Source organism: Adiantum capillus-veneris, chromosome 20, assembly GCF_014529385.1.
Source record: "Adiantum capillus-veneris isolate H3 chromosome 20, ASM1452938v2, whole genome shotgun sequence".
Taxonomy (NCBI): Eukaryota; Viridiplantae; Streptophyta; class Polypodiopsida; order Polypodiales; family Pteridaceae; genus Adiantum; species Adiantum capillus-veneris.
In genome coordinates this window covers 35,461,869-35,474,947 of record NC_140950.1, presented here as the reverse complement: position 1 = coordinate 35,474,947, position 13,079 = coordinate 35,461,869, and the positions used below count along the sequence as shown (strand labels likewise).

At 43.8% G+C, this 13,079-nt stretch overlaps 1 protein-coding gene across 2 annotated transcripts in view; it reads right to left on the bottom strand.

Annotated features, from left to right (window-relative positions):
* LOC147432357 (choline/ethanolaminephosphotransferase 1-like) overlaps positions 1 to 13,079 on the bottom strand; it is a 70,440-nt gene that overhangs the window by 11,580 nt on the left and 45,781 nt on the right. Inside the window, exons 2-5 of one of the 2 annotated variants that reach the window (XM_086492335.1) lie at positions 9,484 to 9,638; positions 9,306 to 9,315; positions 9,147 to 9,197; positions 8,830 to 8,907 (exon numbers count right to left, since the gene is read on the bottom strand). In XM_086492335.1, the coding sequence (XP_086348461.1) occupies positions 8,830 to 8,907; positions 9,147 to 9,197; positions 9,306 to 9,315; positions 9,484 to 9,620 (276 nt within the window). In that variant the 5' untranslated portion in view covers positions 9,621 to 9,638. The other variant, XM_086492334.1, reaches the window with a different exon arrangement.

Genomic DNA, 13,079 nt, shown 5'->3' with positions numbered 1-13,079 from the left:
AATTGGATTGTGTTAATGTGCCTACCTATGCAGAGGTTTGCAAGCAGATTCAAGTTAAGCTTGAATCTATTGTAGATGATTGCTTGCTTGAGAATATCAGGTTATTACAGGTTAAAGATGATGAATAAGTTGCCACAGTTCTCTATGCAAAGCTTGAAATTGCAGATTCCTTGCCAACGGCTGAAGCTCAAGACTTACAAGGTCTAGAAATGGATGAAGAATCTGATGTTTCTTGGGAGACAAATGAGGAGGGATTTGCCAAGAACCTGATGAATCCAGATATGCATGACCAAGATTCCAATGCTAGAGGGGGTGAAGCTACATTACCTGTATTGCACAAGGGATATGGCAGTATCTAATGTTACCTGATGTTGTAGGGGATTTGTTGATACCTGATGCTATCTGGGATTTGGTGTTACCTGATACTGTAGGAGAATTGGAGCTATGTTTTGATCCACGAGGATATCGCGGTGCTTATGATTCATGCCAGTGGTTCTAAATGCCATTTGATCCAGGAGGAGATGGATACGTGAGGGTCTGCGACAGTTGATTTATATGCAGGTGGTTTTAAAGATGGTTTATGGGTTAATGGATGCTTATGTTCCACTTATGGAAATTTTTTGTGTTTTCCCTACAATCCTGGAGAAGGGCATGCTCGCATGAAGCTGTAGATTGGGGTATTGTAGATGGTATGCTCAACTAGGCAATAGTTAATGTGCTTAGAGGTTTCTGTTTGCAGTTTGGGATAACGGTTGGCACATACCGGAGGATGTGCTCGGTGGATGTCGTGTCGAGAGTCTGTATGCATTTCAGTGTTTTGATTATCTTATGCTTTATGCCAGATTTTGTTATGACATCAGGTTGATTGAAATGTATACTAATTATGGGTTTTGGGGCCATTAAATGAGGTTTGATGCCTGTAAACCAAGATGTAGAGAAAATGTCAACATGCAATTTTATAGGCCAAAAGTGTAGGGCTTGACACGCTCTCCAACCCTGTCTTCATGACTTGTCAATCGGAGTACGTACGAGGAATATATGGGCAATACAAGAATTTTCAGGGCTAATTCTGCTTTTTTTTTACTCGTCTCGGGATGTCCGCCAAGAAATTGAATCAATTTTAACAAGGATTCGGTTGCTAGTGCTCGGAAAGGGATACAGCATGTGCTTTACATTGCTTGATCTGGCATTAACAGCTCATCTTATGGCAAATGCAGTTCTCTTCGTAGTTTCGAACATCCACGATAGAGAAAAATGATGTGAATGCAATAAATGTTGTGCTCGGTAGTTTCGGACATCCAAGAGCAGAGAAAAATGATGTGAATGCAATAAATGTTGTGCTCGGTACTAGTTTAATTGATATCTAAGCCAAAATGGATGCTTGGTGATGCCTTGGTTGATTTGTATGCCAAATGCGATGCATTTATCAAAGCAAAAGTTGTGCTTGACAATGCTTTAGCCGAAATGTATGCCTAATGTGGTGCTCTTATGAAACCACAAAAGGTTCTTCGTGGGTGTCCCATCCAGAATGTTATCACTTGGACTGTATTGATTGTGGGATATGTCCCACATGGCTAGGGCAAGCGGGGGCTGTTGGTGAAACATGTTGTGCCTTGCAATACTTTGGTTGATATGTAAGCCCAAGGGGGAAAGGGTGGCTGCCCAAGATCGAAAGGCCGTCCATAAGGGTTTTTTTCTAAAGAAGAAGAGAAAAAACGGGGCAATGTCGAGCAGGTCAGTGGCAGCGAAGAAGGGGAAAGATGGGCTCGGCCCAGGCGCTACAAGGGGTGATGTAACACAAAACGATGAGCAAGTTAGGGCGAAAAACTTTGGTGATAACAGCGGCAAATTTGGTGCAAGGCGACGTTGAAGTTGCCACGTCATCAAGGGGCGAGTCCTATGCAAGCGATAGCGACGTCGCTACTGCAAAAAGGAGCCGAAAATAAACTTTCCTTTTTGTGTGTTGGGGGGGGGGGGGGGGAGATACCCATGCAAAGTGGAAGTGGAACAAGTGATAAAATCACATGGCCTGCAATTGAGAAGAGCAATGGACGGTAAAGACAAGTATTGCAAGTTAAATATGTATAATAATTCCCAGTTTCCAAGTCGAAGTTTACAGCCGATTCAATACTAAAGCCTGCAAAATTTTACCGTTTCTCTTCCAATGCAAACTCGAAATCAAACAGGGATTTGGCATCTTACTCGAGTCAAGTTTCAAAAGCTGGTTTGTTGTTGCAAATAAATGAAAACATCCACGTTTTCCTTTTTATTTTCTTTCTCTGAATTTTGAGTTTTTTTTTTAAATTATCTCTTTCTGTTTTTTTTGTAGGTTGGAGTGTGAGCAATAGCTTGGATAGAGTGGATGCGTGCGTATCCAGGGTTTGCATCGAAGGAGGGAGAGGCATGGAGAGTAGATCAGATCTATTACAGAGCAACGATGCGAAGCTAGTGGTCGCAAACGACAACATGATATTATAGGCAGTGGCAGTAGTGTTGTAGTGGAATAGAGAGCAACTGTTTGGTCGTTCCAAACACAATTGTATACGTAGTGGTGGCAGCATTCTAGTATAATAGAGGGCAAATGACGATAGTGGACTGGAGACGGACATGTAGACCCAAGCTGGAGCAGTGGATATCAATGACCAACAATGGACAAGGGGGAGGAGAGCATCATCGAATATGCTACATGACAGCATGCAAAAATGTACGCACAATGTCTTGGCTCCAGCAGGCATGTGAGATGGTCGGGGCCCATTAGATAGGTAGAGCAGAGGGTTTATGAAACTACAGGTAGTGAATGAATGTTCATGGAATCCTTGTGGTTAAGGTGAAGCCAATGGGTAGAGAAAAGGTGGCCACTTAGTAGGGTGAGGGTGGGGTTGCGCAAAATGGGGGAGAGACTAGCTATGGTTGCTCAAGGAAAAAGGCGCAATAGTGACGATGATCACAGAAGATAGCAGTCAGGATGAGTGGTGGTGCTAGGTTCAAGGACAGACGACATGTGAAGGGATGACCATGGAGCTGGAAAAGACGACGAGGGAGTAGGGTAGGGGATACCAGCTAGAGAAAATTTAAAAAATAATGGGAATGTGCAATTATGCTTTTCTCAAGCATTTGTTAAAGGAGCTCTAGATGTCTTACCAGTTATAGAAGATGGCGTGGCAAAAAAAGAACGCCATAGCATGTCATGTTTGGTGGTGCTCTAATCAATATGGCACTTGCAAGGCATGAGGAGTCTACAGCCATCTCTCTCTAGGATATGTCAACTATGCGGTAGAGAGCCAGAGACATAGCTACACTACATATGCCACTGCACTGTGTATTATGAGATACGAGGGCGCTTCCATTGCTTATTCAGGGAGGGTTTTGGACCCCTAGATAGAGTCATGAGGTATCAGGACCAGAGATGCCTTCGCTTATATCTACTTGAGCTACACCGACATAGAGACAGTCTGTTGGGGAGACATGGAGTACGACAATCGCAGAGACAGATCACAGATTTCTTTGGATCGAGGGAGCCAAGAGACCAACCACCAGCACAGGGTTGTACCCGCATTCATACCAGAGGCAGCCTCATTGACAGGGCGATTGAGCTCGGGAGATCGAGACGACCACGACCGAGACACGGGAGCACACTACATCGACGGAGACTCCAGCAAAGGATCAGAGGCATTCTAGCACGACACCCAGATTGTCATTGAGGGCCTATTCTACATTTTTACATTTCACATCTCACACTTCATTTCAGTTTTTATTTTTACTTTCAGTACTTTTTGTACTTGTACTTCAGACATTGTATTAGATTCACCACTTTGTATCTGATGGTCTCATAGGTCATTTTGGCCTTTTGAAGACGTTAATATATCATTTCATCTCTCTCTCTCTCTCTCTCTCTCTCTCTCTCTCTCTCTCTCTCTCTCTCTCTCTCTCTCTCTCTCTCTCTCTCTCTCTCTCTCTCTCTCTCTCTCTCTCTCTCTCTCTCTCTCTCTCTCTCTCTCTCTCTCTCGTTATTGGAGAAGATGTCTTGCTTGTGGTTAATCTGAGAGGTTGTTGTAGAAGACGTATTACTTGGGGTGTTGTCTGCATAATTCCACATGCCTTCAAGGTAGAAGCAAAGGTGACTGCAATTTGCATCCCAAAGGAGAGGAGAGGGGCACCGATAGAGCGGCAAGGAAGTGAAGGGATGTGTGGAGGAGAGGCAACCATAGAGTGGTTCCCTCAAGTGGCTAGAGGAGTGGCCAAGGGAAGAGGGAGAGAGCACGAGGGGTCAAATCGAGAGACTTATTCACCAAGGCACATCAAGGAATCTGCCGAGTATTAGATTTGTTTTTAAAAGTCTTGCCTTAATTGAGCGAGCATGGCTTTATACAAAAAAAAAAAGGATTTTGGGTTGGGAATTCGAGAGGGAAGGAAAGTTGTTGGTCATTTTCGCATAAGAGATGATTCTCTCTCTCTTGAATAACAGGTTTTGAGTTCAACTCTCCTCGTCGGATAGATCTTTATATTAATGTATCTTGGGATATATTCCTACGACGTTTAAATTCTCTTCTTCTCTCTCTCTCTCTCTCTCTCTCTCTCTCTCTCTCTCTCTCTCTCTCTCTCTCTCGCGCGCGGTAGGGCTTTGTACCTCTGTGCACAAGGCAAACCCGCAATCTTGCAGGGTGTCTCGATATCTGGCAAACCCGCAACCTTGGAGGGTTCCTATCTCCGTCTCAATGGTCGTTTTGCCCGTGAGACGGAGATATGAACTCAACAGAAGCGGCATAAGGTGAATAAGGTTGGGCGGTCGCAGGAAGGGAATAGTATGCAGCAGGTTGGGAGGGATGGAAGAAGGGAGTGATCGGGATGCATGCAGGAAGGCGACAGTATATTGCAGGGCTCTTCTTTGCCTGATTGTGTAGCTAGAGGAGAATTGTGGACGTCTGGATGCAGTGTAGTGCAGTGCAGGCCTCACCTGAGCTAGCATGGGTGGACATCCCTTTGGTAAGTTGCTGCTTTTATGGGACATCTGATGCCTCTACAATTAATGAGCCGGACAATCGCAGCACCCAAAGATACTTCCCTTTATGCAACCTTAATAAATGGGTTGGATCTTTGAGGCCTTTATAGTCGATGCAAATTCTGCACTACGGTCTTAGCTGTAGCAGATGATGGATTTTTGAACAAGCAGAAAATTGTGCTGACTCAATCAAGAGGCGCTTGTAAAGAAACATCAGTACATATATATAAATGTACTTCCAAGTTAGGAGGCTGCTAGTGGGTGGGGACTCCCAGGGCCCATCATCATCATCAACAACATTGTCATGTGGATTGTGTGCGTGTCTGTGAACAAGCTCAGAAAAAGTGCTTCTGAGAGATGGATTAGCACACAAATAAACACATGAAATTAAGGGCTTTGGCCACTATGCAAATAAGTATATTCTTCAGTTCATAGTTAAGTAACAAAAAAATTATAAGGTGAGAGCTTAACTAAATTATTGTAAGCCAATATTAGCACCTGAAAACTTATTGAAGCCCAGCATGAGGTTGGTGAAGGAGCAGTTTGCGAGAGAGGGTGGCAAAGAGCCGGAGAAAGAGTTGTTCCCTAGCACTAAGTCGTTGAGGTTGGGGAAAAGAGTGCAGAAATCGGAAGGGATGCACAAATGGACGGTCCGCAAGGCAAAGCAGTTGAGAGGATGGGTAGAGGAGAACTAGAGAACTAGTTCCCCTCCAGCTGAGATAGCAGACCGAACTCTGCAAGAAGGGAGCCCGAGAGAGTCCAATTATTTACGATGTTGAAGAAGGTAAGATTGCGACAAGACAACGGCAATTGTTACATGGGACGGCAGGTTGGGGTCGGGAACGGGGACGGGACGGCAAAAGTCAAGAAACGGGGACGAGGGTCGGAACGGCAAAAAAAAAAAAGAAGATTTTTTTTGGCATTTTTTGACCTACACACATAGAGCATCACTTTGACCACAAATTTACACTAATTAGACCAAATAACATTAGTGACATAGACGCAAATGTGCTTATAAAACATTGAGAAATGAGGACCAAAGGGTGGCTTTTATAGCCATTGAAAGTTCAAACATATGGCTATTGGAGAGGAACTAGCCACTAGAAATGATCAATTTTTCAAATTTTTAAAAAAGTCTCCTGCCGTCCCGGGGACGTTTTGCATGCGTTCCGGCCTGGCAGCCCTTTTGCCGTCCGTCCCCTTCCCGGAATCGGGCGTCCCCCGTCCCTAGGGTCCGTCCCATCCGTCCCCTGTAACTATGGGAATATCACCCCACAACCTGTTGAAGGAGAGATCGATGTGCTGCAACGCGCTGCAGTTGACGAGGGTTGCGGGAATCACCCCTTGCAATATGTTGTAGCTTAAGTACAGGTGCGTCAACGCGGCAGAGAGGTTACTGCCAGCGCCGCACCAACTGTCCACTGTCCCCGACAGATTGTTGTGGGACAGATCCGGGCACTGTAGAGAGGGGAAGGAGAGAAGCTACTCTGCAGCAACGCGCCCGTGTCTCAGTTGTCGGACATCGAAAGGGTATGGAGGGAAGGGAAGGTGCGACCCGCTTGCAAGATAGCCAACTGTTACGACAGTGAGCCACAAAGGGCGAGACTGTCCAGCTAGAGGTGCTGCAGCTGGGAGTGTGTGCTCGATATTGCTTAGATGAGCATTTTTACACACACACACATGCATGCGTGCACAATTCCAAGCCACCATCTGCGCTTGAAGCGTGGACATTACTCCCAAGCGCGGCGGCCCCACATATTACACCTAACCTAAAACTGTTCCGATGATCATGGCAAAGAGCAAATATGGGCGATCTCAAATATGACCGATCTCTCCCCTCTGTCAGCTTGTCCCTAAGACCTGCCGCCTACACTCTCTCTCTCTCTCTCTCTCTCTCTCTCTCTCTCTCTAGCTCTAGCTCTAGCTAGCTCTCGCTCGGACTAAAGAAAGATTATATCTCACTACTCACCAACAATGAAGGGAATGCTGCCTTTATTTTCTTTGTTTTTTTAAAAAAATACCTTCCTCCCTCCAGTTGGCCGCCACTAGCAACGAACCTTTCTATGCCAACACTTAACTAAGAGAGGTGACTACTAAAATGAGCATTCACTTCATATTTCAAAACTCAAGACATGTACATCATTAGATTTACACACTCTTCATTTAGATGAGTGCCCACTATCTTATTCCAACCAATCAGCATTTTTTGCCCATCAAAAATTGCTTAAAAATACAACTCAATCTTTTTTCTATTTTAGTCAGCAAAAAGAGAAGGCATCACTATAGCCTTTGCCCTTTGGGCAGGCCAAAAAAGCATTGGCCTAGCTTGACGAGATGGGGGAAATGAGGGGGGGGGGATTTCTCTAATAAGCAGAAACTCTCACTCTCGAGAGAGATTTTTGGGAAGTGATTTGCACACTTTGGGGGAGGGAGAAGGTGAAGCCATAGCCGGGAAGATGGAGAAAAGTCAATAACTCCCTTATCTCTCTCATATTACGGAGTTAAGTTCCATAACACCCGATCATTTTAAATATTGCATAGCTCTCACATTCCCTAAGCTTGGGATCTCTCTTTCTCAACACCCTTGGAGAGAAGGCTAAGCCATAGCCGGGGAAGCTCTCTCTCTCTTGGGGGTATCCGGAACAGGGCAGAGGAGGGTAGATTTGTTCTCAGGCTCGCACTTTTTCTGGAGTAAGGAAGGTGAACAAGGAATGATTTGTGCCTAGTAATTACAGTTTTCTTTAACTTTGGGGATTTCTAATCAGAGGGTTGCAGATCGAAAGGCATACCAACGCCAGTGCATGCAATTGATTTGTGATAGGAATATCAGAAATAAAAATTTGGAAGCACATGTTGGTTGACAGCATCATTTATGTGTCAATTATATGTTTCTTATTGCTTCCAGCAACTATTAGTATTATTAATCATAATCATCTCCCGTAAATTCTCTCTAACCTTCAATATATACTCTTATTAACCTTAAAATTATCTCTATTTGCACGTGTTTCTCTTGTTTTGAGCCTCTACTTATTTCCAGTTCCACAAGCCCGACGCTTTCCCGGTCGACTCTGGAGAACCACGCACTCTGATGAAAAGTTATGTATATGACTGCCTCTCTCATGAGAGTGATGGCCGGTTTAAATCACCATGGCTATCAATTTAAGAGTGTTGCATGACCGTTTACTAAATGGAGCCCTCATGAATGCAGTGCAAGCCCAAACAAATGAAAAAGCCCTCTTAACTCATAATACCAAGCCCTTGCTTGCTTCAACCCAAAAGACCTCTACAACATGCCTAAAACTTTGAACATTAATGAAGTCGTTGTTTCACAGAAAAACCTCCTGCTTGAGATTCTCGTCTAAAAATGCCCTTCTTTGGGATGTTTGTTCAGGTGTTCAAGAGTGATAGCGCTACACCTAGTGAGCACATAGGTGTCCCACTTCCCAAATTGTTCACATGCCACAGCTGGACTTGAACAGAAAGCATGGCACTACAAGAAACAACTTTCAACTGAAAAAAATTCAGGCACAAAGAAACCCTTGTTGGCATGCTGAACATATTCAAAAACCTTGTTTGTTTAATTATTTATCAGCAACACATAATAGCCTCTCTGACACGCTGGCAAAAATGTTGATAATACCATTGTCATGAGACCAAAAGCAGAAGGAACATTGACCAGCAAGATTATCATGTTCACACCATGTCACGGCACTGAAGGAGCAAGTAGTAAAAGGCATTTTTAAATTACACCCCGTGCAAACAAAAGTGGGGCTTTGAAACGAAAGACCTGGCAATTGTGTAGACTACAGGTAAGGTAGACTACAGCTTACCTGGTACAAAAACAGTAGCAAACCATGTAAAAAGTGTACCCAGTTGGGGGAAGGAGAGTCCAAATGAGGTGAAAATACCTGCAACAAGAAAATCTTAGTGATGTTTTTGCAAGCCATCGCAAGCATGCATAAAGAAGCTGTATTTGCAGTTATGATCAAGTGCTATAGCACATTATCCTAGATTTTTCCTTCTGGTGCCTAAACTAAGCTCTAGAGTCTTAGTCCATATTGATAGTAAATGCCTCCCTCCATTGACGACCAAAACTTTGAAATGACACTAGAATCCAAGAGGCAAACAGCAGTATAAACTTACTTACAAAGCTTAAGCAAGCCGATGCCACAACAAATGAAAACCCTATCAAGGTGATCTGAGAGCAAACCATCACAAAGATCAGATAAATGCCCTTTTTAAACAGAAGATGTTCAGAATCAGTGACTTGGGGGGAAAATTTAAAAACGTAAATGTCATATCTCACCATGTTGGGCCTAATTGAATGATAAAAGCCAGCTCCACGTTAACCAATAGATGTGGACCAAATCAAAAATATACATCCGTTCAGTACTTCAGAAACCTCATGTGAGAGTCTTAAGCAGAAAATTATCATCATTTGAACTGCATGCAAAATGTGTCTGCAACTGGAGCTTGAAAGTTACGGCATCCAAAGAGGAAAGACCAGCACAAAGCGGCTCCAGAATGGTTGAAACACATATTTTGCCAGAATTGAACGATCAACACCGCTATACTTATATCTTTGAAGAGCATCTACTCCATGTTTGCCTATGTAGCCCATCTTTCAATCCTTGTGCCTCTGAAAAACAAGGTTTCCATATGAAAAAAGAGGATACAAATGCACCCAAAGACTGATCTTACCAGCGGCGACGAAATAGTTTTTGGCCTTGAAACTGACAACATTCATGTACCATCAAATATATTCCCATAACCTAAAGAAGTTTAGTAAGAGATTGATCGACTTCAAGCAAGCAAAGAAAAATAAATGAGGGGATGCAAACTCTCGAACATAACAAGCATTGAACAAGGAAATACATTTAGCGCAGCATTACTATGTAAAGCTTTGTTCCCTCAGTGAAACCAGAAAAATTTGAGTCCAGAATCAAGCGAGCCTCGCTCTAGAACTTCTTGTAGACAAAATATCATCAATAATGCTTTCTCTTGAGCCCACATCAAGCAGACAAAGAAGGCCCGCAATGTTTTGATATTTTGATTAGTGTCACAACCCAATGACGTGACATAACCCTAGGGTCACAGACCGCACACACACACACATTCTCTTGCAGGGGCAGCTCCCGGATTTTCCCCTACATTGCTGACGTCGCAGGCACCGTACGGACACCTCCGTAGATTGCGCCGGAAAACGCGGAAGGCTGTACGGACAGCCACGTGGCCAGCGTACGGCAAAAAAAAAAGGCAGCAGTTGCTGGCAGCTTTTGGCTACGCTCTACGCAAGAGGAGAGAGAGCTTTTATTTTTAAAGCCTTGCTTTATTTTGCCAAGCAATGGCTTGAGAGAGAGAAAAAGATAACTTTATTTTTTAATGCTTTTAAGTGGAAGCTTTTGATTTTGAAGCTTTTGGGGCTCTGCTTTTAGCAACCCTTGTAACCTTTATAAGAAACCCAAGGGGGCTCCCTCTGCAGAGCATCTGGACGCAGAGTCTGAGAGAGAGCACCCGCGGGAGTTGTACTTTGCTCGAAGATTAATATAAAAAGAAATACCGAAAGGGGTGCCAGTCTTTGGGGCCAATATCTCTAGGCACGGAACTACGCCGGGCCGTGTCGACCTAATTGTAAATTGTGAACTGTTTTGAAGTGAATCTATGCTTGATGTGTCCAAGTTTGTTACAATGGTATCAGAGTGCAGAAAAATTCTTCTTCTACGGAGGATCTCATCCTTTTTCGCAACGCACACAGCTTTTGGAAAAGAATCTACGTGTTTGGAAAAGAACCTACGTGTCCCGACCCCGGACTTATTAGGCACTCCCACCCTTCATACATCACGCATCGGGCGCGCTCCCATCTTCATCGCTCTATCTTACAAGGCATAAAGCCATTAAAAATCCCAGATTACATATGGGTTCTGGTGAAGAATCTGACAGAGATGACACCTCTTAGTGGGAAGGCCAAGAAAAGTTGAAGATCCAACGCGGAAACTGAAGAAAAGAATGAAGATTTGGGCAAAACAAAATTCGAACAAGTTTGCTAAAAAGGAGTACAAACGTCAACTGCAAATTGGCATATGTGTGAACACATTGATTGAGTACTCCAGGAACCCGAGATTGGTAATACACCTGAAGAATTACCCGATTGATACGATTTTCTCGAGATGGCGTGTGGCCATTGCTTTTACTCTCAGGAAAGGAGTAAAGCCGAAAAGACAGACGAGTGCAAAAAAGCAGAACCTGTACTCACAGAAATACACGGACAAGTGAAGCACAAAGCAAAGCTTCAGAAAGGGCAAGAAAAAGACAAAGAAGCCTAGATTTCACCCAGTTTCTGACAGTTCTACCGAGGACTCATCATCAGATACTTCGGACTCCGACGATCATATATTTTATGCAAAGAAGAAACATTTTTTTTTAAAAGCCAACCAATATGACTTCCTCGAAGATAAAAGCAAGAAGGCCAAAGAATTTAAAGAAGGTGGACAGTCAATTTGAACCCTTTTCTGGGTTTCGTGATGCTCGAACATGGCGGTTCACTCTTCTACTGAGAAGGAAGCTCCGGTTAAATGGTTGAAAGGCTTTTTATTTCTTCTTGGCTGACTCGGGAGTACGAATGAGATATACGAACTGCTTGGAATCATCTTCAGATGACCAAGGGAGATTTTTTGGACGCTTATTGCGAGAGATTTTGGAACTCTTTTCTACCAACCTCTTCATTTATGAAGGTCTTGTTTAAGGAACAGATTGAGTAGTTTGGCTACGGACTTCCTACACAAATCAGAGACTACTGCTTGGAACAAAAGTCAAATTCTATTCAAGAATTGATGGGTCATGTGAAATGGGGTTTTGCCATACGCTTGGGCAATCTGACATACCCCACTGATGAGATCTTGACTCAGAGAACTCAACAGACTTTTAATCATGAAAGTAGAAAGAGAAAGAGTTCCCAGAACAAAGAAAAAAAAGATACACGTCCCCGACAAACTCTTAGAGAAAGGGTTATTTATCTCAAAAGTTTTGGATACAGGGAATTTGGACACATCTCCGCGAAGTGCCCTAAAAAGCATAGCAAGAACAGATTGAAGACAGGCCAGAGAGTTCTAGAGCAGCAGAGCAATGTGGCAGATAAGGCAAATGAAAACAGAACTGGTACCACATTGCGTGGGGCCCGAACCGAATCCGATGAATGAAAGTACAAAACTTTGCCGCTTTTAGGGCAAAGTGAAAGATCAGGAAGCCCTCTTTTTCTTTGATGAAGGAGCCAAGGCCAACTTCTTTGAATTGGCGGCTCGATTTGGAATTACGCCCAACAAGCTGAGGCCACAGGCGAAGGTAGTTCTAGCTGCACCCGGACGGGATGTTGCCATTACACCGATCATTGGCAAACTTTGTTTGCAATGTCAGGGGTGTTTAGGACACGAGGATTTCTACGTAATTACCTTTGGAGGTTGTGACGTCCTACTCAAAATCCCTTGGTACCACAAGAACAACGCCGTGGTTGACTACTGAGCTGAGAAAGCGACTTTAACAAATGAAAGGCACAGAGATTGTACTTGATGAAATTCAGCTTTTTTCCTCGATTTTCTGGAGAGAGCTGAATGATGATTGAAGGTCGAATATGTTTTGACCCCCAAGATTTTCTCCACACTCATGCTGATTGCTTTTCTAAGGGCCTGCGAGGTGAGTTACCACCCGCTCTTCCTGAGGATCATACCATTGATCTGATACCTGGAAGCACACCACCGAACGAGCCACTTACCATGTGAGCCGAGCCCAGAACGAAGAAATTATGAACCAAGTGAAAGACCGCTTGGAAAAGGGTCTTGTCCAGCCTAGTACTTCACCGTACTGCTCTCCAGTATTGTTGGTTTTGAAGAAAGACGGATCTTGGAGAATGTGCATCGATTATAGAGCTCTCAACACAATCAGCATCAAGAACAATTTCCGATTCCTAGGATCGATGATATTCTTGACCAACTACAGGGATCCTCATGTTTTAGCAGGATCGATTTGAAGAGTGGATATTATCAGTTCTGAATCACGCCGGGAAATGTCTACAAGCCAGCTTTTCGGA